The 25,995-nt window shown below is 47.9% G+C and overlaps 1 protein-coding gene and 1 pseudogene across 1 annotated transcript in view; both read right to left on the bottom strand.

Annotated features, from left to right (window-relative positions):
- Nucleotides 1–25,995, bottom strand: part of LOC144769114 (organic cation/carnitine transporter 2-like) — a 739,817-nt gene that overhangs the window by 521,845 nt on the left and 191,977 nt on the right. Inside the window, exon 2 of the mRNA XM_078653116.1 lies at nucleotides 517–620. Coding sequence (XP_078509242.1) covers nucleotides 517–620 — 104 coding nt within the window. The remainder of the gene's footprint in view (nucleotides 1–516; nucleotides 621–25,995) is intronic.
- LOC144767031 (large ribosomal subunit protein eL38 pseudogene) lies at nucleotides 21,953–22,126 on the bottom strand (annotated as a pseudogene).

The raw sequence follows: 25,995 nt of genomic DNA, 5'->3' as shown, positions 1-25,995 counted from the left end.
ATGAGTAACTGGATGGGATGAATGGCTGAGTGATTGGTTGCATGTATGGATAGATGAATGGATGAGTGAGAATGAAAGGGTGGCAAATACATTGATGGGCAAAGGAGTAAACATGAGTGTGGATGAATGACTAGGTAGGTGGGTGCATGAAAGGATACATGAATGTGAAATATAATAATTGAGTGCAAGGGTGGTCACAGGTATGTGGCGACCCATACACTCAAGTGGTAGCACAGTTGTTAGAGCCTATTCTTCACCCATGCCACAGTTGTACACTCACACATTCGTCAATTTGATGCCCATGCTCCACATCATTCGCCTATTCATCTATTGTACCAATATGTTAATTTCATGGTGAGAGTGGGTTAAGCCAACATCAGGAAAATGTTAAAATATCAGGGTCTAGCTTAATTAAATGGAGCATATAGGTCTTCCATTATAATAATACAGGCAGGTCAACATCTACATCAGAAAACCAAACTCCAAGTTATTAATAAGGCAAATAACATACATTACCTGTCAGATATCTGCCCTGAGACGAAAGACCCAATGAGTACACCCACAAAAAATAATGAGGAGGTTAATGGCCCTTTCCAGTCATCGTCACAAACCAGGTTCCACTGCACAAGAAAAAAAGAAAATACACAAAATGAGCTATTAATGGTTATAATGCAAATAAGTTGCTTATTAAGACAAAAGACTAGAAGTAAGACAAGTAAGTCAGTTGTACAATTTCTGAATTAGGATACATCAATGGTGCTTTTTTCTCCATTTACTGTAAACTAAGATTTTAGTAGCTCTACCAGACTCTTTCATTCCACTAAGGTGTGAAAGAAGCTATTCTACGTTTCAACTTTCTTACGAAAAAGTGACACTTAGAAAGTGGTTGCAGTGATTGCGCAAAGGAGCAGGCAAGAGTCCCAAATCGGATTGGTTTTCAGTCACGCTAAGATTTTTGATGGTGGGAGGTTCAGTGGTTCTGTCTCTCATATCCTAGTAGGCTAACACAGATAATGGTTGTAGTCTGCTTTAGAGGAAGTTTCTGCATCCCCAGGAGTACAATTTGAAAATACTTAAGGCTATGCAGCGTGTGTACCTCTTACAGAGTGTTTACTCTATCTAGGTTAAGCATTTGTTCAAGGTTTCAATGGCAGGTAACTTCAGAGAGCCGATTTCTCAACTACTATTGCCACTGCATATTTTATGCAGAGATCACAACATAAAAACGATAGGAGTCGGAGGCCTCAACACATAGGTTAGTGAATAGCATTTTGTAGTACTACAGTAGAATTACTTCATGTACTACAAAATGCAGTTTGTGAATAGGTCACTTTTTGCCCGTGTTTGCCAGTGGGTATCAACTGCACTTTTATCTGGGAACCAGGAATCGTTGCAAAGTTTTGGGGACCAGCACTTAAAAAAAAAAAACCAGAGATTACAATGAAAGCATTGTGTCCTCTATCATTAAACGTCTATCCAAGTTTATTGGCAACTTCAACTTTCAGAAAGACACATCCTGAATGACCATGAAAGATGCCTTCCATGACCTACACGAAGCATACCTTGTCTGCACATCCTCTATCCCCATGCATGTCAACACCACGTCCCCCAACTCGACAGTTTCAGCAAAACCTGTAAAAAGATTTGTCAGATGTTTCAGGAACTTTCCATAAGAAGTTTTTATTATGATCTGACAGCCGTGAAAGCATCTTGTAACCTGAGCGCAGACACGGAGACTGCATCTGGAAATAGTAATAGCATGCTGTGGACAACAGCTGACGCCATCACAGTGTTGAATGCAGAGTCTGAGAAAGCCACACTATCCACAACCTCGCACAACAGGGAGGTTTATCAACAGTCATCAGCCATTTTCCAGCAAAAGAAGAAAGACGCACAAAGAAGCAAGGCAGTCCGAACTCCTTGAGCCAACTGAATATTTATGTGGTGGGTTGGGAGAAGTGGGTACCTGTGCCGAGGCAGGTAGAGGGGGAGAACTGGCAGAAGATACCCCAGCCCGGAAAACTCTAATGGCTTCTTGGAAGAATACCTGCTTAGTGATTGCTGCTGCAAATCATGAGCAGGAATACTCTCTGACGTACTCCACTGGAAAGAATGGATCCTCCCCTTACAAAAGTGCCTATTAATTCACTGTCCTTTACGTTATTCCCAATCAGGATCTCTTCGTTTGTCACACTGACACTATATCATAATATATAGCATGACACAAAAAATATAACATTCACTACTTCAAGGTTGTTGAAAGATACCGTAGAATAGCACATGCACGTATTACTGCATGTATCTAGTTATCTTGCTTTCTATGTTGTTAGGTTGGAGTGACAAGATGGAGATCGACCAGAATCCTTGGGACTGCAGGTTTTTGTTTTGCTTTTCCTGCTGCATTTCAAAGGTCCAAAAGAACGGCCATTTGAAGGAGGGAGGCATATGCTATGGTTGTGAAGTTCACTTAGTGTGAGGGGGAGTACTGCTTCATGCACAAGCCTGAGCAAGGAGAAAAACCAACTTAGATACAAATATTTTGAGGCCCACTCTCTAAATCCCCTGTGGGGGACTCGATGTTAAATGCAGACTGCAGCCGAGGTGGAGTGGCTGACTAATTTATTTTGCTGTTTGTTTCATCTTCTACTGGTTACAATGGGACATGCTCCAATTAAATTTCTAATTTCGCCAATTCCCCAGGCGGAACTGAATATTATGCCCACCCCTAATAAAAGTCCACTGCTTTTGGGGGTGTGGCTACAAAGTCACAGATGGCAGACGCGTGAGCCGAGAGCTCCGCGCCAGAAAGGTTATTTATCCTGACACAGCGGTGCTGCGGCCTGGACCCGGGGCCGCTCTCCTGGGGCTTCCGATGAGGGACTGCCTGTGGTTACTGTGACATCCTGGTGAAGCCTGCACGTCCGCTTCTGAGGTGGTGATAGGACGGACTGAGCGAGGCTGTGGGACAATGGCGACTGGAGTAGGGGAGGCGAGCTACGTCACGGCTGGCGAGATTGTGCTGCAGCACTGAGAGGGGCGGAGGAGGGTCCCGACGTCCCGGCCACTGACTGCAAGCCTGAGATCTCTCCCCAGGACAGCGAGGATTGGGGCCTGTGCCTGATTGCTGCATTGTGCAGAGCTGCAGCCGGACCCCCGGCTGTACGGTAGGGTACGTACGAGGAGGTTGGAGCGGCTGGCCTGGTGGTCGGACCGGGCTGCGGCGGACCCGGGATTGGTGAGATCCCGGCGGGGGCGATGGCCGACATCTCTGCAAGCTATTACGGCGGACGGTAATTAAGGAGGACTGGGTGCTTGTCTCTCTGCGGGCGACGTGGGATACTTGGTGGCGGAGACTTGACCCTGTGGAGCCTGGCAGCAGCCCCCGTGCTGGATGTGAGGAGGTGGTGGTCTAGGAGGGGACCGGAGGTGCGGTGAGTAGTCCCGCTGGCGTGTGCTGGCCTGCTCGGGCGTGTGACCTCCTGTTAGCAGCACCGCAGTGGAAGCGGCGCATCGGATGAGTTCTCCACCCCCTCCCCCCCGAGCAGCGGGGCATCGATGGTTGGAGGCCTTCCCCGAGTGCGGGGAGAACTGGAGTGACGATAGCTGGCAGTGTGTAGGGGCACACAGACCTGTCGAGGTACACACTTTGCGGGGCAGTTTGTGGCCGCGCCTGAGACTGCAGTGACTCTCCTTGGCACCCCATTGTTGAGCTGCTTGACTGTGGTGACCCCCCGCCTAGCTGAGTGGGGCTGTGAGGCTTAAGAGTGTGCTGCTACCGGAGAAGGCCAAGCTGGAGCTGAAGGTCAGTGTCAGACGGAGTTGGGAGCGATCCTCTGCGGAGCTGCACCGCTCGTCGGACGGGACACGGTGGCCCTAGTAGTGGCCTGTACTCAAGGTGAGAGGACTTGTGGAGTGGACACGCTCGACGCAATCTTCTCCTACATCAAACACATCTCCTTCAACCACGCCACAGGACTCCACTGGACAGACCACAGCTGCGTCCACTTCAACTTCAGAAAAACCACGACACACCACCACCCACAACAAGTTCCCCGCAGAAACTGGAACAAAATTACCACCGACCAGCTCACCACATCGCTAAACCAAACCCCCCCCGCGAGAGTATCGGACCCAAGCCATGCAGCCATCAATCTCGCACAATGGATCACCCGCTGCGCCGACGAATTAGCACCCTTGAAAAACCACCACAACAAGCCAAGTAGCAAAAAAGCCTCCTGGTTCAATGACGACCTCAAGAACACCAAAAAGAACTGCCGCACCCTCGAGAAAGCCTGGCGAAAAAACCCAACCACAGACAACATGACCGCCCTCAAGGACGCCACCCGCAAACACCACCAGCTGATCCAATCCATCAAGAAATCAGCATTCAAGGATCGACTCGACAACAACGCCCACAACAGCAAGGAACTCTTCAGCATTGTCAAAGAGCTTACCAACCCCAGCGCCGGCACCAATGACATCACTCCCTCTCAAGACCTCTGCGACTCTCTAGCCTCGTTCTTCCACAGCAAGATCGCCAACATACAGAACAGCTTCAGCGAAGAACTCACTCCCCTCACCACCGAACTGAAGCCCCCCACCTCCACCCTTTGCGCCTGGACCCCGATCAGCACCGAAGACACCATCCGCTTGATGAACTCCATCCACTCCGGATCACCAACCGACCCATGCCCCCACCACATCTTCAACAAGGCCGACTCCATCATCGCACCCCAACTCCGGGATATCATCAACTGCTCCCTCTATAACGCTACCTTCCCAGAAAGCTGGAAACATGCCGAACTCAGTGCCCTCCTGAAGAAACCTACAGCAGACCCCACCGAACTTAAGAACTACCGCCCCATCTCGCTCCTCCCATTCCCTGCCAAAGTCATAGAGAAGACTGTCCACAACCAGCTCGCCGCCTTCCTCGAGTCTAACGGCTCTCTCGACCCCTCACAATCCGGCTTCCGAGCCAAACACAGCACCGAGACCGCCCTCATCGCAGCCACAGACGACCTCCGAACACTACTAGACAACGGGGAAACAGCGGCCCTCATCCTCCTGGACCTCTCCGCAGCATTTGACACGGTCTGCCATAGCACCCTTGTACAACGCCTCAGCAACGTCGGGATACAAGAAAAAGCATTGGACTGGATCATCTCGTTCCTCGCCAGAAGAACCCAGAGAGTCCGCCTCCCCCCCTTCAGATCAGAGGCCACCGAAGTCATCTGTGGAGTACCACAAGGATCATCCCTGAGCCCCACCCTCTTCAACGTCTACATGAGCCCCCTCGCTTCCATCGCACGCCAGCACAACCTTAACATCATCTCCTACGCGGACGACACACAGCTGATCCTCTCCCTCACAAAAGACCCAAACACCGCCAAAACCAACCTACACGAAGGGATGAAAGACGTAGCCGAGTGGATGAAGAACAGCCGCCTAAAACTGAATTCAGACAAGACGGAAGTCCTCATCCTAGGATCATCCCCCTCTGCATGGGACGACTCATGGTGGCCACCAGCCCTTGCCAGCGCGCCCAAACCAACGGACCACGCTCCCAACCTGGGATTCATTCTAGACTCCTCCCTCTCAATGACCAGACAAGTCAACGCCGTCTCGTCATCATGCTTCAACATCTTACGCATGCTCCGAAAGATCTTCCGATGGATCCCCACCAAAACAAGAAAGACGGTCACCCAAGCACTTGTCACAAGCAGACTGGACTACGGTAACACCCTATACGCCGGAACCACAGCCAAACTGCAGAAAAAACTCCAACGCATTCAGAACACCTCCGCCCGACTCATCCTAGACATACCCCGCCACAATCACATCTCCGGTCACCTGAGAGACCTTCACTGGCTCCCCGTCAACAAGAGAATCAAGTTCCGTCTCCTCACCCACGCACACAAGGCCCTCTACGACCAAGGACCCAGTTACCTCAACACGCGCCTGACCTTTTACACCCCCACCCGTCAACTACGATCGTCCAATCAAGCCCTCGCCACGATCCCACGAATCCAAAGAGCCACCATGGGAGGAAGATCATTCTCCTACTTAGCGGCCAAGACCTGGAATTCTCTCCCCACCCACCTCCGCCTTACACAGAACCACCTCTCCTTCAGAAAACAACTCAAAGCCTGGCTGTTTGATAAATAGCGAAACCCCCTCCCCCAAGCGCCTTGAGACCCTCTGGGTGAGTAGTGCGCTATACAAATTTTGACTTGACTTGACTTGACTTGACAAAACTGGCAGTGGATTCGGGGGAAATCCTGGGACACAGGGGTACCAGCCGCACAGTCAGAGTGGGAAGTGCTGGTCAGGGGGATCCGGGACTGGAGTGGAGGGGGGCCCCCCTGGGCTGCTGGAAACTGGTACCAGGGAATCAGTGAGAGGCCTGGGTGCGGACCCCCAGTGCGTCCCCCAGAGGGATCTGCAGGTGCCCTGTCCCAGCTGTTTTTGGCGCTGGGAGTGGTGTGGAAAAGAAATTTTTGGGCTATGGACTCTTCGGCGGCTAGTGGAGGGGTCTTTGCGAGTTCTACCTGGCAGTGTGCGACCCTGGAGTGGTGGATTCCAGCTGAGCAGGGGCTAGTGGATTGCGCGCCTAAGGCCCGCGGCACAGGGACGGGGGAAGAGGACGGAGAGTCTTCAGCTATGGAGAAGCCGCGGGGGAAGCAGATCGGTGCCTCCCTTACCTGGAGGACGACAAGGTAGACTCTGCCTAGAAAGATGCTGGGGAAGAACAGGCAGAGGTGCCGGTTCATCAACAACTGGCCAAATTCCTCGAGGCCATAGCGGACACCAAGGCGACCCTACACCAGGACATCAGCACGGTAGCGGTCGGCCTTGGATTGTTGCGCGGCGAACATTCTAAGCTGGCTGGGAGGGTCAAACAGACAAAGTCATCACTGGGGGCACTAGAGCCAGCCCAAAAGGCACTATCGACCCAGGTGGGTTAGCTTGCCTCTAAGGTCAGTTACTTGTAGAAGGGGGCAGAGGACGCGGAAAGGCGCAACAGGCGAAACAACATCCGGGTGGTGGGCCTTCCGGAGGGAGTGGAGGGTCAGGATATAGTTGGCTACTTGGAGACCTGGCTGAGGGATGTTGTAGCACCTCAGGGCCTTTCTTCCTTCTACACTTTGGTACAAGCTCACCGCGTGCCTGCCCGACCCCCAGCGCCTGGCCGGCCGCCTCGTGCTGTGGTGGCCAGACTGCTCCATTTCCGGGACAGAGATCTCCTCCTCATGAAAGCCCAGGAGGCAGGTCCTTTTCTTTTTGACAATAGTAGAGCACTTTGTTCCCCGATTATACGATGGAGGTTCAGAGGCGTCGCTCCTCCTTCCTAGAAGTTAAGAAAGCTCTGCGGACGGAAGGGATACAGTACTCGTTGATGTTCCCTGCCCGTCTCTAGATCATGCTTGATGGGACAACCCACTTCTCAGAGGACCCGAAAGCAGCCTGGGACTGGATTGAGTCCTACCATGCAGGGGTACTTCACGGTCTCGGCCGGAGAGGATGCCACCTGGAGTGGAACGATCGGGGAGGAGACTGCGGAAACGGGGGAAGAAAACGGAACTCAAGAAGCCGAGCCTGTCCAGAACGGCGATGGAGAGCTGCAGCGTTGGAAGCTGTCTCTTTCATGGGGAGGTCTCAGACTTCCGCAGCAGAGACGGATTCCGAAGCAAAATATGGCGAGGAGGGGTCTGAATCGGATGCCTCACAGACATCAGGAGATAACATGCCAGTTGTGACTCTGCAGCTATCTAATGACTTGTAGACCTGGGTGACTAGGAGAGGAACAGAAAGCTTTCTCCTTTCATCCTTTCCCCTGCCTGACTGTGTTGTGGACTTATATCCTTTATAACTTATTGGGGTGGGGAACTGTCTTGGGTGCACATATGTCATTGCGGGATGCTGAGGGTGATCTGGGAAGGGTGGGGGTTTACTGGGTGGGCGTCCCCGGGTGTAGGCTGGAATGGCCTGGCATGGCTATTGCTGAGTAATGATAGTGATTTAGAAGTTTGGTTGGTATTCGGTCACACTGCGCCCCCCACAGGTCATAGCGCAGTTGGCTGTGGACCTTTCCGTATTGGTGTGAGTTTTCACTATGCGATTTGCTGGTGTGTTTGGGCAGCTGACTGATGTCAGTCCGCTCTTGGGATGGGGAGTTGTTTTGAGGGTTTGTGTTGTTCTCTGTCAGGAGGGTGGTGTGGGGGTGGCTGCGGGGGGTCTGGGGGTCTTCCCGGTAGATCGGATGACTGCGCACATGTGCAGCCCTGAGGGAGTTACGGTTATGACCTGGAATATTAGGGGTATGGGGACACCTGCAAAGCGTTATAATGTTTTCAATTATATTAAGAGACGGGGAGCACCAGTGGTTTTCTTACAGGAGACCCATCTCACTGAGGGAGAGGTCTCACCCTTGCAAGGCAGGTGGCGGGGCCAGCTCTTTGCCAAGACCTACTCTGCCTTCTCCTGGGGAGCGCCGATATGGATCACGCCGGGGGTGCCCTTTCAGCTAACACGGAAGGCACTAGACCCTGAGGGGCGGTATGTAGTGGTCACGTGCAGTCTGCAAGGTAGGGAGATCACTTTGGGCAGTATCTATGGCCCTAATCGGGAGTAACTTCCATTTCTAGATAGGTTATCTGGGGTGTTGGCGGGGTGCCCTCACGAAACCGTAGTGTTGGGTGGCGATTTTAATTGTGTTTTAGATATACAGCGGGATAGGTCCACCCCTCCCCTGCGGGGTGTCACAGCGGCTGCCACCGCTAAAGGACTGCGGACATGGGCGATGGGTTGGGACCTTCATGAGGTGTGGCGATTGCACAACGAAGGGTGTAGGGAATATTCATACTATTCATATCTTTATGATCTGCACACACGTTTGTATATGTTTTTTTGTTCTGCACCTTTGGTGCCTATGATGACCGGAGCGGAATACCTTGGACGGTCCCATTTGGACCATAGCTCTTTGCTAATGGGGTTTGTTGCAGTCCTGGAGAGGGCCCCCATTCCGCGTTGGTGGCTGCATCCGGCGCTGCTGGAGGATGACGGCTTCCGCCTGGGGCTTGCTGAGGCTTTATCTGCCTATTTCTTGGTCAACCAGGGAACTGCCAGCTCTCTGTTGGTGAAAAGGGAAGCATTTAAGGTGGTGGTGCATGGACATTGCCTGGGTAAGACTGTGAGCGCTCGGCGAATGATCACCCAGGAATTGACGGACTTAGTCCCAGATTCTTCTCCTGGAAAGGGGAGCAGTGGGGCGATTCCAGATCGGGAGAACTTAGCGGAGGTGAGGAGCCTTTATAACGCTAGTTGGGACAGACTGAGAGCTCTTGATTTTAACAGCATCAGACCATGCAGCACAAGGAAGGGGGCAGAGCTGGGAGACTCCTGGCTTGGTTAATTAGGCCCGAGAGTAGAGGTTCCCCCATAGTGAACGTCACAGACTTTCAGGGTCGTGTTCTCTCCTCCTCGAAATTAATCAATGATGCATTCAAGGTCTACTATGAATCGTTGTACGGTTCCCCGGGTCAGATTCTGTGAGAGGAAATGCAGACATACTTGGAGGCACAACAACTGGCTCAGGTAGAACAGGATGTACGGGACCTGTTGGCTTTACCTATTAAAGCTGGCGAAATAAGGGCGGCTGTTAGGGAGATGGCTAGAGGGAAGACACCTGGGCCAGATGGCCTCCCAGCCGAATTCTATAGTGCTTATGTTGATACTCTGGCCCCGAGATTGGAACAGATGTACGCCGCCGCACTCCATGACATGCGCCTTCCGCCCTCAATTAGGGAAGCGTTGGTGATCCCTTTGCCAAAATCTAAATTGGTTCATCCCAAATTGCTAGAATTCAGCACATTGTCCATGTTAAACATGGATCTAAAAATTTTGAGAAAGGCACTGGCCCTAAGAATTTTGCTATCACGACAAAAATCTACTGGGGGGTCTAAGGGATGTTTTTACAGACCTGCAGGGTGAATATCCCCTATTCACATATATAATCAACACAGAACACCCTGGGTCTACACAGGAAGAGTGAGAGAGAAGTGAGTCAGCCAAATGAAGCAAAAACTAGGGTACCAGTTTTTTGGAGTGGGAACGAGATATCCTTCTACCAAGACCCATCAATCACCCAATGTGATGTCTCATCATCTGGGTTTAGGTACCAACCTATCAAGGAAAACCGATCTTGATATTTGATCGGAAAAAAAAAACCTTGACTAATAGGAAGGCTACAGGATGACTGGTCAACCCACAAAGTACTTGCTCACATCTATAGACTCACTTGAGAAGGTGAGAGGATCAAAAGAGTGTGGGTAAAGTGCAGCGCAAAATAAAGTGGAAAAAAGTGGTGTTCTAAAAATGACTAAGGAGCACTTATCACAACTTTATTCATCAAGTCCCCTTGCCATTATTAAAAAGCAGGATGTTGACGCTCAAGATATTCAAGACGTCAAACAAAGTGAAAGGTCGACATGTTTCTGCCCTCGCAAAGATCTAACTGTATCGGGGCATTCTTCAGGACCAGGCTATAAACAAATACAGCTGCTGCTACAAAAGTGTAAATTATAATTGTGCAAAATTGTATTATAAAGTACATATACTCCACCGGTAATGTCCAACTCGAGTGGTTTTACAGGTACATTAACCGGAACCTGTAATAGACAAGCATCATGTGTATGTCAAACACTGCTCCTTGACTAGACTCACTCTCAATCACACTGTACTAGCGTAAATGAACGCTTATGCATTTCTAGTTATGTGGTGATACTCATAGCTGGTTTATCACTTACCCATAATGATTGGGTGTCGCCCTCACCTCTACCTGGCTCATTACTCAGGGAAGGGGGCCCGCTCTAAAATAAGGACAAAAAACACAGTCCGTGATATGCCTGAACCACGACTACAAACGTCTTATGTTTACTAAACTCACTCCTGGCTAGGGCCAATGATCAGCACAGCACCTACAATCTAATCCTCAAGGGGTACCCATCATTAAAATGAATGGAACCTCCACTTATCGAAGGGTGGTGTCCTCTCCATAGAAAAACCCATTTCTACACATTAAACTTCCTAGTGTTTCAAAAACCCCTATTTGAGGTATCCTGATGTTAAGTAAAAGGGGAGTTAGCGCAATCTCAAAAAAGAGAATTTAAAGGAAGATACTAAATGGAATCCCCATTAAGCATTACATTCCCTGCTAGTGCTCTCAGCACGCACCAACTCATCTAATGAGTTTCTCGCCGTCAAAACTCACCTATCCGTCGGTACCCCGGGCCGTCAGGAGTAATGTCCGGAGGTACCGACGCTCATTTCTGCAGTGGTTTTATGTTGACTTGTGGGCTCGCCAGCGTCGCTGGGTCCTGTTAGTTCAGGGCGTCCGCGGCTAAGCCTGCAATCGTTCCATTGTCACCGCGCATGCGCGTGGTGACATAGACTACATCAAACCTACTCAGCCTTCACCGCGCATGCGCGGTGCAACAAACACTACTACGGACACGCTCAGTGGGAGGAAACTAGTATTTCTCCCACTGGGCATGTTCGACTCTGAGCCAGTGTTCTCCTTGCCTCATGTTGTAGGATGCAGATAGCTTTGGCGGCATCCTCTCCTTCTTATAGTGTGGGTAGGCTCAAAAAAGGAAAAAAGATTCTCTTGCTCAATAAAAACATGCCCAAAATCCGAGCCATTTGTTATAAAGACACTCACTACTCTGTAGCTAAAGTCATTCCGGTTATATGGATTTATTTCTCAAGTGCCCATGTTTTTTCACTTGCCAATGTATCAAGTCATAGGTGCTAGCATAATAACGTGTGTATTCAGCGGAGGTCTGACCCTCATTAGATTAGCAGCCTACTGATCATGTAGTGGGCGCTGCACATCTATCTGTTTTACTTAGAGGCACTACGTCTTTAGGAGACTCTAAAACCTGGCGATACCTATCGAGGAGCCCAGTCTTATTTGACTCCTTATTAGAGGAGTATACTCCTCAGCATAGGGACATAAAGATGGTTTCATCACCTAGCCTTCCATTGACATTACCTTATTATAACCAAAAGGTTACTTTATGTGAATACTAACACAATTCATATAGTTCAAAAATCGTGCTGATATGTGCAGGTTGTTAGGACCCGGAGCTCTTAGGGCCTGTTCTGAGTGTGTTGTTTGGTGCTTTTAGCCTAACCTGGACTACAAGTCCCAGGATGCCTTGAGGCGTTCTGGGATGCACATGTCCCTTCTTGCACCAATCAGATGCCGCCTGGGAGGTTCTTATGCCTCCTTCCTCCTACTGGCGGTGCTTGGTTTTCTATTGTGGATTCCTGCCTGGGTCCCGACCCGAGTATCATTGATACGACCCTTGCTCCCGTGAACTGGTTTGTGTTTACTCCTCCTCCCTGCTTCTGAGCCTCGCGCGGCCGCGCGGGCTCTTGTGGACTACTCTGTCACCCTCTCTCCGAGCGGCATTGTGCAAGCACCTCTCTCCGCGGCGAACACCGGAATTGGAACCGCTTTTCCTTCCCCGTTGAAAGCGGATCACAGGTGTGGCGGTCAAAGGCGTTACCGTGTCCTGTGAATCTCCGCATCGCCCCTGCTCCCCCTCACCGGATACTGTGGAAAAAACTGCAGTGGTTTCTCGGCGTGTCGTTTGACTGACAAGACAATTGCCGATGGATTTTTCTTTGCTTCAAACCCTTCCATTATTTTGACCAAAGGACGTCGAGTGAAATCGTCCGGCTGCTGCTCCTTGGTGGGAAACGCCTGGGAACAGAATTACTGGAGTGAATTTTGTTTTGTTTGCCTTGCTGGCTCGGCGAGGATTATCGCGACCCTGCAATACATTTCTTTGAACTCTTCGAGTTGGGAGGTGTTCGAGACTGTGTTTGACACTTTCATTTCTTCCGTGGAATTTTCATTTGACAAGAGAGAACAAAGTATGTACCCTTCTTTTGGTTCGTATTCTATTTTACTTTGTGGATACCTTTTGGGTGCGATACAATATTTGGGCAGGTAAGAGCCTTGCAGCACACTCAGTACAGAAACATAGGTTAGCTCTTCCTTGTTCCCTTTTGTGAGTGTACTAAGATTCCTGTTGTATGTTTGTTTTCTTCTCTCCTCTGCAGACTGCGGTGTCCTAATCGTATACTAATCCTGAGTGCCCTGTCTTCAATCTAGGAGACCTAAGGGTTTTAGGTCTCTCTCTTTTTTGGCGCCTCCTCCCGCCCTGTGTGTGCATACTACTCGCAGGGTGTGTGGTGTCGTGGGAAACAGAGGGGGACACTGTCTACACTTCTGAGGAGCTGGTTTCTGCCTGGAGCCTACTGGTCGCCCGACACAGGTACTGTGTTAGTTCTTCTCGTGTCGGATGGTGTTATTTTAGTCTAGTGCTAGCCACGGAATCTCATCATTAAGCCCATCCACATCTGTATGCAAACGGAACACCCACCGTTGTTCACGCTGTAAGAGAAATTTTTTAATGTCCGTGATGTGAGTAGGAATAAATGGTTTCTCTAAAATCACCCAGTGTAGTTCTATATCGGAGTGTCCTGCCTCTATGTAATGATTGGTCAGTTTGGTAGCACTTTTTTTACACCGAATAGTGCTGCGGTGTTCGGAAATTCTCACCTTGATCTTCCTAGATGTCATCCCTACATACCTCTTATTGCAGGGACATGTGATGAGGTATATGACCCTCTCAGAATTGCAGTTTGTGTGTTTATTCAGGGTCCATTCAAGAGAAGTATGAATGTCAAAGATCGATTGGTACACACCAGACCACGCGAACCTAAACCTGACCCCACAGAACCGGGGATATGGGGCCTGCGACCTGTGACAGGTCACTTCCCATGTGGCAACTGCTCGGTATGCCCATTTACTTGTCACACTACCGAGGTAGATATAGGTACTAGTAGACCCTGGACCCTGAATAAACACACAAACTGCAATACTGAGAGGGTCATATACCTCATCACATGTCCCTGCAATAAGAGGTATGTAGGGATGACATCTAGGAAGATCAAGGTGAGAATTTCCGAACACCGCAGCACTATTCGGTGTAAAAAAAGTGCTACCAAACTGACCAATCATTACATAGAGGCAGGACACTCCGATATAGAACTACACTGGGTGATTTTAGAGAAACCATTTATTCCTACTCACATCACGGACATTAAAAAATTTCTCTTACAGCGTGAACAACGGTGGGTGTTCCGTTTGCATACAGATGTGGATGGGCTTAATGATGAGATTCCGTGGCTAGCACTAGACTAAAATAACACCATCCGACACGAGAAGAACTAACACAGTACCTGCACATATCAACACGATTTTTGAACTATATGAATTGTGTTAGTATTCACATAAAGTAACCTTTTGGTTATAATAAGGTAATGTCAATGGAAGGCTAGGTGATGAAACCATCTTTATGTCCCTATGCTGAGGAGTATACTCCTCTAATAAGGAGTCAAATAAGACTGGGCTCCTCGATAGGTATCGCCAGGTTTTAGAGTCTCCTAAAGACGTAGTGCCTCTAAGTAAAACAGATAGATGTGCAGCGCCCACTACATGATCAGTAGGCTGCTAATCTAATGAGGGTCAGACCTCCGCTGAATACACACGTTATTATGCTAGCACCTATGACTTGATACATTGGCAAGTGAAAAAACATGGGCACTTGAGAAATAAATCCATATAACCGGAATGACTTTAGCTACAGAGTAGTGAGTGTCTTTATAACGAATGGCTCGGATTTTGGGCATGTTTTTATTGAGCAAGAGAATCTTTTTTCCTTTTTTGAGCCTACCCACACTATAAGAAGGAGAGCATGCCGCCAAAGCTATCTGCATCCTACAACATGAGGCAAGGAGAACACTGGCTCAGAGTCGAACATGCCCAGTGGGAGAAATACTAGTTTCCTCCCACTGAGCGTGTCCGTAGTAGTGTTTGTTGCACCGCGCATGCGCGGTGAAGGCTGAGTAGGTTTGATGTAGTCTATGTCACCACGCGCATGCACGGTGACAATGGAACGATTGCAGGCTTAGCCGCGGACGCCCTGAACTAACAGGACCCAGCGACGCTGGCGAGCCCACAAGTCAACATAAAACCACTGCAGAAATGAGCGTCGGTACCTCCGGACATTACTCCTGACGGCCCGGGGTACTGACGGATAGGTGAGTTTTGACGGCGAGAAACTCATTAGATGAGTTGGTGCGTGCTGAGAGCACTAGCAGGGAATGTAATGCTTAATGGTGATTCCATTTAGTATCTTCCTTTAAATTCTCTTTTTTGAGATTGCGCTAACTCCCCTTTTACTTAACATCAGGATACCTCAAATAGGGGTTTTTGATGCACTAGGAAGTTTAATGTGTAGAAATGGGTTTTTCTATGGAGAGGACACCACCCTTCGATAAGTGGAGGTTCCATTCATTTTAATGATGGGTACCCCTTGAGGATTAGATTGTAGGTGCTGTGCTGATCATTGGCCCTAGCCAGGAGTGAGTTTAGTAAACATAAGACGTTTGTAGTCGTGGTTCAGGCATATCACTGACTGTGTTTTTTGTCCTTATTTTAGAGCGGGCCCCCTTCCCTGAGTAATGAGCCAGGTAGAGGTGAGGGCGACACCCAATCATTATGGGTAAGTGATAAACCAGCTATGAGTATCACCACATAACTAGAAATGCATAAGCGTTCATTTACGCTAGTACAGTCTGATTGAGAGTGAGTCTAGTCAAGGAGCAGTGTTTGACATACACATGATGCTTGTCTATTACAGGTTCCGGTTAATGTACCTGTAAAACCACTCGAGTTGGACATTACCGGTGGAGTATATGTACTTTATAATACAATTTTGCACAATTATAATTTACACTTTTGTAGCAGCAGCTGTATTTGTTTATAGCCTGGTCCTGAAGAATGCCCCGATACAGTTAGATCTTTGCGAGGGCAGAAACATGTCGACCTTTCACTTTGTTTGACGTCTTGAATATCTTGAGCGTCAACATCCTGCTTTTTAATAATGGCAAGGGGACTTGATGAATAAAGTTGTGATAAGTGCTCCTTAGTCATTTTTAGAACACCACTTTTTTCCACTTTATTTTGCGCTGCACTTTACCCACACTCTTTTGATCCTCTCACCTTCTCAAGTGAGTCTATAGATGTGAGCAAGTACTTTGTGGGTTGACCAGTCATCCTGTAGCCTTCCTATTAGTCAAGGTTTTTTTTTTTCCGATCAAATATCAAGATCGGTTTTCCTTGATAGGTTGGTACCTAAACCCAGATGATGAGACATCACATTGGGTGATTGATGGGTCTTGGTAGAAGGATATCTCGTTCCCACTCCAAAAAACTGGTACCCTAGTTTTTGCTTCATTTGGCTGACTCACTTCTCTCTCACTCTTCCTGTGTAGACCCAGGGTGTTCTGTGTTGATTACCTAAGAATTTTGCCCCACATGGGCCGACTGGTACATTCCGATCAGTGCGGGTTTATCCCCCTGCGCTCCACGTCCAGTAATCTTAGGAGATTGTATCATGTTATGTTTCATCCAGCACTGCGAGATTATCCTGACGCAGTAGCAGTGGCGATTGATTTAGAGAAAGCTATCGACACTGTACGCTGGGACTTTTTACTCGCGGTGATGGGCGTCTTACAGATGGGGGGTGGGTGGTTGCAGTGGATCTGTTTGCTTTATGGCGACCCCATGTCACGAGTGCGGACGGGGTCTATTGTTTCGGAGGCCTATCCCATTTATAGGGGTACCAGGCAGGGGTGCCCGTTGTCGCCGTTACTTTTTGCTCTGGCCATGGAGTCCTTGGCAACAAGACTGCGGAGGGACTGCGACAGGCTGGGGGTGACTCTCGGAGGGGTCGCCCACATCACACTATGTGGATGATGTTTTGATCTACTTGCGGGATGGGTCCTCGGGAGTCCGTCAATTACTGGGCATTCTAGAGGCGTTTGCAGCTCTATCTTGCCTACAGGTAAGTGGGAAAAAACGTTTGTGTTCCCACTGCCCCCACCTTGCCTAGGCCGTTGAGCCTCCCAGCTTCCCTGACGTGGGCACCTGTGACTGTCAAATATTTGGGGATATAGATTTATCACACGCAGGCAGATATGTTTGAGGGGAACCTCGGGGGCACTTTGAGGGCGGTGCATCCGCAAGTGGCCTTCTGGCGTTCTCCTAAGTTGCCACTTATGGCTAGATTGGCATTATCGAAAATGATTGTTCTACCCCGCTTATTGTATTATTTTGTCAATCTCCCTGTATTGATACCGAAGTCATGGTTTCAGACGTTGGATGGGTTGCTCAGAGATCTCATATGGGATGGTGGCTGTAATAGAGTGTCTCTACAGACCCTGCGCCTCCCGCTTACAGACAGAGGTTTAGGGGCCCCAGACTTTGAGGCATATTGCTTGGTGGCCCAACTCCAATGGTTGGCAAGATGGATAGATGGCAGGGATCTTCTTATGTTCTCACTCCCCGCTGGGGCACTATATACAAGGTTATTTCCCAGAATTCTTGATCGCAGGCAGAAGATGCTGAATATGGGGACACTACTCTCTGTGGCGGTGCGGTGATAGGACATATGTGTGGCCAGATCCCGAATGAGACAGTTATATGCCCCGAGCCTTCCATTGGTGGGCATCCCTCAGGCGGGGCTGGGCTCTCCTCTCACGCAGCGACAATTGACGGGATGGGAGGAGGTGGGCATACGCACGGTGGGCGACTGTTACAGAGATCGCGATTGGCTCCCACTGGCCGATTTTCTTACTTATCACGAACTTCCCCCAGGTCAATTCTCAAATTATTATAAGCTCCATGGGGTAGTGACAGAGCTCTAGGGTGCGGCCATGGGCGAACCGGATGTCCGCCAAGTCCTGGAGGCGATGGTGACTCTGGGTTCTGCAGGCCACCTGATACGTTGGCTTTACCTGGCTATAAGTGAGTTGGCGTCTAAGACGCTTCTGGGTGTACGGGAAAGATGGGAGAAACTGTTAATGCGACCCTTGTCAGATAAGGAATGGCAGAGTGTCCTAGCGAGCCCGAAAAAGATCTCAAGGAACACAGCCTTTAAGGCCCTCCAATTCAATATCCTGCATAGAACTTACCTCACTCCGCATCGGTTGAATGTGGTTTATAATAGGGATGATCAGTCCTGTGCTAGGTGCACATTGGGGAATGCAGACTTTGACCATATTATCTGGTCCAGTCCGGCGCTTTCCAACTACTGGAACAGGATTGTGGATCTGGTTAATAAGGTACTGGATCGCACGTTGCCGTGCACCCCTGAGGTTTGCTTGTTTGGCCTCTTCCTGAGACCCAAGGTTCGTACGTAAGGGCATAGATTTGTAGATCTGGCCTTCCTCTTGGCCAAGAGGAGAATTGTGCTTCATTGGAAAGCTAGGAATCCGCCACTGGTTACCTCGTGGGAAGGGGACGTGACCTGTTGAGTCAGAGCACAGAGGAACGGGTACTTATCTCCGAAGATAAGATTACTAAGCGGCGTAAAACATACGCGGAGCCTTGGGGTGACATAGCTAAATCATGGGACACTCGTCATGGAGTTGAAGGGGACGCGCGGGGATCTGTGGATACGGAGTAGATATATGCAAATGTGTTTGTCCTGCTCGCTCTGGGCTGTGGTGTAGAGGTGCCCCCTTCTCGGGACGCCCTTCCTGAGGCCCCTGCTTGCCCTCCCCCTCACCCCCCTTCTCCCGCATATAGCGTGGTCAGTGTGCTCCTTTTTTTTTGTGATTGAGCCGCAGACTCCTGGCAGTTAGTTATTGTTTTTTAGTTGTTTTGGGTAAGTTTCCTTTTTTCCTTTTCTCTTTTGTTCATGTGCAGACAAGAATCTGCTTGGGCGGAGAACTCCTGCTGCTGCCTGGGTTCATCCCTTAATAGTTGTACTATAGGACCACGGATAGTTGGTAGTACCAGGGAGGCCATCTGTGAATTGCCATCTAAAGGGTCACTTGGTGGCCCTATACTGTTGATAGTTGTTTGCTGGGGCACGGAACACCTCATTTATAATGCAGGACCTGGGCACACAGATGTGAAATGTTGACTGGGGGAAATGTAACACATTGCTGCATGTACGATTGATAGAGCTGGTCGCAGGGAGCACGAAAATTGGAGGGTATGTTTTGTGGTACTTGCCAGGGCGACGCCCTGTCCCTTGAACAGTAATACTGTTTTTGTACAATATCATGCTACCAGATCCATTGGTATAGTGGCGACTCTCATATGATGATAATGCATTTCTGTACTTAAAGTCTGTTAACATGTCTTTTCAAAATTTTATAAAAAGAATTTAAAAAAAAAGTCCACTGCTTTTGCTGGCGGTTCAAATTCTGTGTCTGTCTACACAGAACTACAGAATTTTTCAAACTGCATTAACCATCTCACTTCACTTTTGCACCGCAGTCTCTTTTATCACCATGCTCTAAGCCCCATGTTCCATAACCTCCACAATTAACAAAATCGAGTTTATGTGTACATCAAGGGCTAGGCTCCATTACAGAGTTTGTGGTAAAGTCATATTGATAATTTCACAACTGTAATTAACAGTATCATGGGAATTTGTAAATTGGGGATGTAGCATTACCTGTCTATTATGAATGGCAAGGCCTGCTTCTTAGCTGGGCTATGTTAAACTGCAACTAGAGAGATGACAAGAACTTGTTGAAATATTCCATACACGTAGATGCTTCCATGTTGGGCTGAGAAACGGTTTGCAATAAAACATTACAGATTGCTTAATCACCCAGGATAATTTAGGTGTAGGTCAAGCCCCTCAGGGCGTAATCTGGAAGGAATTAAATAATCTAATCAGAATTTCTGAGTGCTGCAATCAATGACAAAACTCAATCGGAGTCTGCCATCAATTTTGATCTTCAGCCCTGAAGAAGTGAGTTACTTCATCCACAAAACAGTGTTGGCTAGAGAATTAGACATTGATTCGGTTGGCTTTCAGTCTTCATCAGCAAGTGAAAATGATGTCTCTGAATATTACGTATACTGTAAAATGTTTGTAACATGGATTTTGAAGATAAAGTGACATTTTTGGGGCTATATTATGATAGTCTTTCGCAGTTTGTGAGGAAATGTGGTGTTTATATGGTGTGGTTGTGTGACCTCACCATGTAATACACTCACCAACCTCTTTAGGACCCTTAGGTTTAGTTTGTTAAACCTTCAGCTCAAACCTGGGCAGCTGTGGCTATGAGCAGCAAGACACAAAGGAACACGTGTAAAGCATTTAGAATTCAAATTGGAGCAGTGCACCACTCGGTATTGAGACCAGTAGTATTCAAGGCATCAATAAGTCTTGTGATGTTTTGAAGTTGTGAATGATCCTTTATTTACAAAAATTGTCCGCCGTTGTTTGGCACTATAAACTATACGTGTAAAGCATTGTACTAAAACTATCGAAGAAGAAAGCAACAGGACACAAAAGAAATCCAACACCACGTTATAAAAATAGACTGTATTTGTATGTAATCTTAGACACTACAACAAAAAAGATCCACTAGAGGGTTCCGGAGACATAGAATTTACAAGGTGTAGTAAATTAAAGCATTTCACTCAACCCTGAACAAGCATTGGCAAATTCAACAAATTTGACGATTAGAAACTTTTGGAGCAAAAAGTTGGGCAACTTCTAATGTGGTCAGTTAAAGTTACTTGGGGTGACCAACCTCGGCAGGGAGCCAGTCAGGGGGACCAACAAAGGCCTCAGAAACAAGTTACCTCCACAGAAGAAGAAGTCTTTGAGCAGTTCTAAGTGCTTTAACCTTGTCCAATGGATTGCTATGACAGTGGTCCTCATGCTAAGGATACAGGATGCTGTATTCATTATTCATACTAAAAAAACATCAGTGGTGACATGTTTTTGAACGGGATGTTCAATAAACAATATGTCAATTTCACTCCTACCATGGTGATAAAAGACAAGTAAAGTGCTTGGTCAGGTTTCAAATCCTGACATCTGTGGCACTTGGGAAAGGGGTACTTATATCACCAGAGTAGATGACACATCTACAGATCTGCTACATCGCTTCTGGTAGGCCTAGAAGATAAAGGGCTGGTGCAGCAGAGGTGGCACATACCAAAAAACCTTCTAGTTCTGGAGTGGTACTTTACAGCTCTTATTAAGGAACCTGTGGAATTGCAAAAACAGAACTCGTAGCTCAAGGGTAATGGGTTTCATTGCTAAGCATGGCTTCCTTACTGAATTACAAGCTCTTATCCAACTCATAGCATGTTAAACTACGTATGAATGAACACTGTTAAACACTATTAAAGTACACTGGGGATACTGCACTCCTAAGCCCTCTAAAGGCATGCATGACTGACAAATATTAAACAATAGGCAACTAGTGCACGGCAAAATTCAAGCTGCCACACTTAAGGTTTGATAGATAGTGCTGTTAAATGGAAGTCTTACAATTACCCAATTCTTTGGCCCTCATTTTAATGACCTTATATAGATATATTTCTATACAGACCTAATATGATTTAACCGCTGCGCGCTGCGTTTTTCAAATTACCGCGTTACATGACGAGCTGAGCTCGTCATGAGCATGCGAGCGGCACAACTCATGACGAGCTCAGCTCGTCATGAGCGTGGAAGGGGTTAAAGAGGTGGCCTTTATTTTGCAATCAAACCACTACAGAAGGTGCAGAAAACAACTGGCCTAAGCTTTAGTCATGCTGCAAAGATAGTACCCAAGACATTACGTTCAGGTTTATTTTTAATCAGGGAGTGCCAAACCTTTTTTTCAATGTCTAATACCGGCAGTTCACGTTGGGTCATACGTTTTTAGAACGGGTAATACGGCGCTCAAAGTTTCATAAACAAGTGGTTTATTTTAACAACTGGATTTCTTTACACGTCCGGATTACTACACTCCTTCAGAACTTTACTGCCAAACCAGGAGGCAGGGACTACTTCAGCTTCCCTGGCTCTTCCTTGTCTGGGAGGACCAGTGTGTAAAAGTACTTGCTGCTGCGCACCTTGAGCTTCACATTGTCCTTGTCCTTCTTAATTTTCACAGATTTTGCGTCTTTTCTCCTACCTGTCAACAGGAAATCTTTGATCTCTTCGATTCTGCAAGGCATGGCTGGAGGTTAGTGCCAACCAGGAACTGCCAGCTACCCAGAGAGGAAAACAAGCGGTATTTTGTCATTTGTGGTGCTTGCGTGAGATTACTCTCATCCTGTAGTCAGCAGCCCTAACTACACACAGTCATTTTTCTGCAATTGTAAATGCTGCTTTTGTTAAGGGCACTGAGGAGCTGTTGGGTGACATAACTACAAAGGCATGTTCCAGCAGTAAAACGAAAAAAAAACCCAGGAGGCATGAAAGTAAAATAATGGCAAAAGTTGATTTATCTACTTTAAGGATGTAGCTAAGGGGGAAAACAGCACAATGGAGTAAGTACAAGATAGCATTATAATAAAATATAGCATTGTACAAAGCAACATGGAACACTGTGCATGGTGAACACTGAATTCTATGTCCGGACCGGAGGCGAGGATTATGCTTTATCTTTCTTTATTTTAATGACAGCAGCCATTCTAAAGTCACCAAAACAAACAACTATTCCCATTAAACATCGGGAATATCACAAAAAAACGATAGAGTGTCCCTTGCTCTCTGCACCAATCACAGGGCTCCGAGGTGATGGTAGTCCTCTCTCACTGTCCAATCTCCCTCCTTCTTTGCTGCTTGCAGCCAGATAAGTCATGTTCACTTTTCTCTCGTGATTTTATTAAAATATCATTGGCTGTTTGAAATTGTTCGTTCTAGATTGACTGTATACTCAGTTTTGTATTGAATTGTTTCAATTTGCCTGTTTCAAGGGGTTTTTCCTGCTTTTTCCCCTCAGGTGCTGTTCTCCAGCCTTCGCGCTCTGTTGTTGTAGATACAGTGCGCCCCGGCAGCTGACCTTGTTATGTTATGTTATGTTTGTTATGTTAAAAGTTTTTTAAAGCGCACAGCTGCCCCAGCGAAGGGGCGTCCCGGCGCTACCAGATCTAATAGCACATACAGTCCAGAACGAAGGAAGCAAGTAATTAAACCCATAAACTATACTGAGGGAAAAGGAAGGTTTTGATGGCTTTTCGGAAGACGAACAAGTCATCCATGCCCCAGATATGTAGCGGCAGAGAATTCCATAGCTTAGCAGCCAAATAGTGAAACAAGCGGCCTCCTGCCCGGCAGAGTTTGAACCGCGGGACAGTCACCATGTGCTGTCCCAGCGAGCGCAACTGTCGGTGGGGAACATAAGGGCTCAAAAGATCGCCCACAGGCGCTGGGCTGCCACATTTTAGAATCTTAAAAGAAAGGCAAAGGGCTTTAAACTGGATCCGCTTATCAATCGGAAGCCAATGCAGCCCTTGAATGGTGGCCCTAACCGGGCAATAGCGAGGGAGACCTACCAGAGTTCTGGCTGCAGAATTTTGAACTTGTTGTAGTCGCCGTATCTCTGCTTTATTAGCCCCCAAAAGCAGAGAGCTAGCATAATCTAGATGGAAAAGTATAGTAGACTGCACAATACGCTGCCGTACTGCTGGGTCAAAAAATTACAAAAGAGGTTTAAGGCCCCTTAGCAAGCCTGTGCAGGTGGCGGCGACTCTCTTTCTATGGGTCTGGAAGCTAAGCGTGGAATCCATCCAGACCCTAAGATTCTTTACCACTGTCTTAGGCATGGGCATAGCACCTAGAGGTGCTGGCCACCAGTGTTCATTCCCGAGAGCAGCGTTCTTACCCACCAGTAGAACCTCAGTTTTACCCGCGTTCAGTTGTAAACAATTGTTTGCCATCCATTGAGCCACTGCTGTCACCCCGTCTCTGAATCTAGTGGCCGAAATCGATGGTCCCTCAGCTAAGGTGATAACAAGCTGGGTATCGTCAGCATAGGAAACCCTCGTAAGGTCCCAATTCTTAGCGACAGCGGCCAAAGGTTGAACATAGAGATTAAACAGCGACGGACTCAATGCTGAGCCTTGTGGGACCCCCTGTCCGATGGAGTGGGATTGAGAGAGGAATGGGGGGGCCGACACAGGAAAAGATCTCCCAGTCAGGAATGACGTGAACCACTCTAGGGCTGTCCTGGTGACCCCAACTGCCTCCAGGCAATAGAGAAGGATGTCATGTGACACCGTTTCAAAGGCTGCGCTGAGGTGTAGCAGAATCAGAGCTGCACTTTGACCGGCGTCCAGGATGGTCCGGAGATGTTCTGAGGTGGCCAACAGGGCCGTCCCCGTGCTATGGCCCGCCCGAAAACCGTTCTGCGACGGGTCCAGAATATCATAGGAGCTCAGAAATTGGGATAGGATGGTATTGACGTGAGCTTCTGCAATCTTGGCCACCCAAGGAAGAAGAGAGATTAGTCTAAAATTCTCAGGTTTAGAAGGGTCTAGCGTAGGCTTCTTGATAATGGGAGACACCCAGGTCTGTTTCCAGGCACCTGGAATGGTTGCCGTGGAGAAGGACAGGTTCAATATTTGACACATCGGCTGCCGAAGAAGCGAAAGAGACTCAATAAATTGGGGCGGCCTCATAGGATCAGAGGGGGAGCCAGATTTGATTCTGCCACACAATCTGGACATTTCCTCCTCAGAGATCTCCGGAATGGCTGATAGCGTAGGGCAGGACTCATCCCTAGCGACTGGGAAGGTGGCCTCAAGGGACACGTGTGGAAAAGATTGATAAATCTTTTGAACTTTTTCTGCAAAAAAAAGTCGCAATCTCCTCACAGTATTGGGTGGAAACTATACTAGGCAAGGCCGCTTTATTACTCCTAAGCTCTTTAAAGATTTTAAATATGCATTTAGTCGGATTAGAGCTTAGCTTTATTTCCTTAGCATAGAAAGCTGCACGTGCAGCACAAATCGCTTTATGGTAAAGCTTGATTTTGAACAGATAGATAATTTTTTCTCCACCTATGTAATCCATTCTCCAAGCGTGTTCCGCTTTCTTGCAGACTTTCCTGAGGGCTCTCAATGAATCATTATACCAAGTACTCGAGTTGGAAGTGCGTCCCTTGGTCCATTTGGCAGGAATAAAGGTGTCCAGACCCTTTGAGATCCAGTCGCAAAAAGCGGTGTACGCCACCTCAGGGTTTGCCATATCCCCTAAGGGATTGGCTGTAAGAAAGGCGTGAAAATCTTCAAGTTTAAATTTATGCCATGGGTGTCTAAGGACCAAATTATCAGTATCTAGACTATAAGGGTCTGCAATAGATAAGCTTATTTCTATCAAAAAATGATCGGTCCATCCCATGGGCTTGGGCGTTACTACATTCATGGCGGGGATGTTTGAAAAAAACGGATCAAGTATATGTCCGGCTATGTGCGTAGCATCGGACACTCGTTGCTCCAGCTGCAGAGCATAGAGGTCGGTTAATAGATTACATATGGCGCTCTCATGAATCAGGTCGAACTGAAGATTAAGATCACCCAAAATCGTGAAATTGGCCGAACCCACCACAAGTCCGCTAGCTTTCTCCAACAGCGCCTCCATGAATCTAGTAGCCGTCCCTGGGGGGCGGTAGATAAACAGTCCAGAGAAGGTGAAATGAGGGCGTATAGCTAGCTTAAAACGAGCGCATTCACATTCCCTGATATCCTCCTTAATAAATGAACAGGGATACTGAGATTTATAAATTATCGCAATGCCCCCACCCCTGGAGTCTCTGTTTATGGTGCTGATGGAATAGCCCGGGGGAAGGGTGAGATTGGGTACGGCTGTCATATCGTCCTTGAGCCAAGTTTCACATACAAAGAGAATGTTCGGGGACTCCTCAGAAATAAAATCGTGAATTTCCATATGGTGCTTGACAAGTGATCTTTCATTTAGTTGGAACATTTTCAGCTGGGCTTGATGGATTCTTTTCGCTGCTACACGAGCACGACTAGGGGCGGGTGTGTTGAAATTACAGATAGAACATTTCATTTCTGTTTCCCCCAAACAAGAGGTTAGC

Source organism: Lissotriton helveticus, chromosome 7 (genome assembly GCF_964261635.1).
Source record: "Lissotriton helveticus chromosome 7, aLisHel1.1, whole genome shotgun sequence".
Lineage (NCBI taxonomy): Eukaryota > Metazoa > Chordata > Amphibia > Caudata > Salamandridae > Lissotriton > Lissotriton helveticus.
This window is presented reverse-complemented; position numbering and strand designations above follow the sequence as displayed.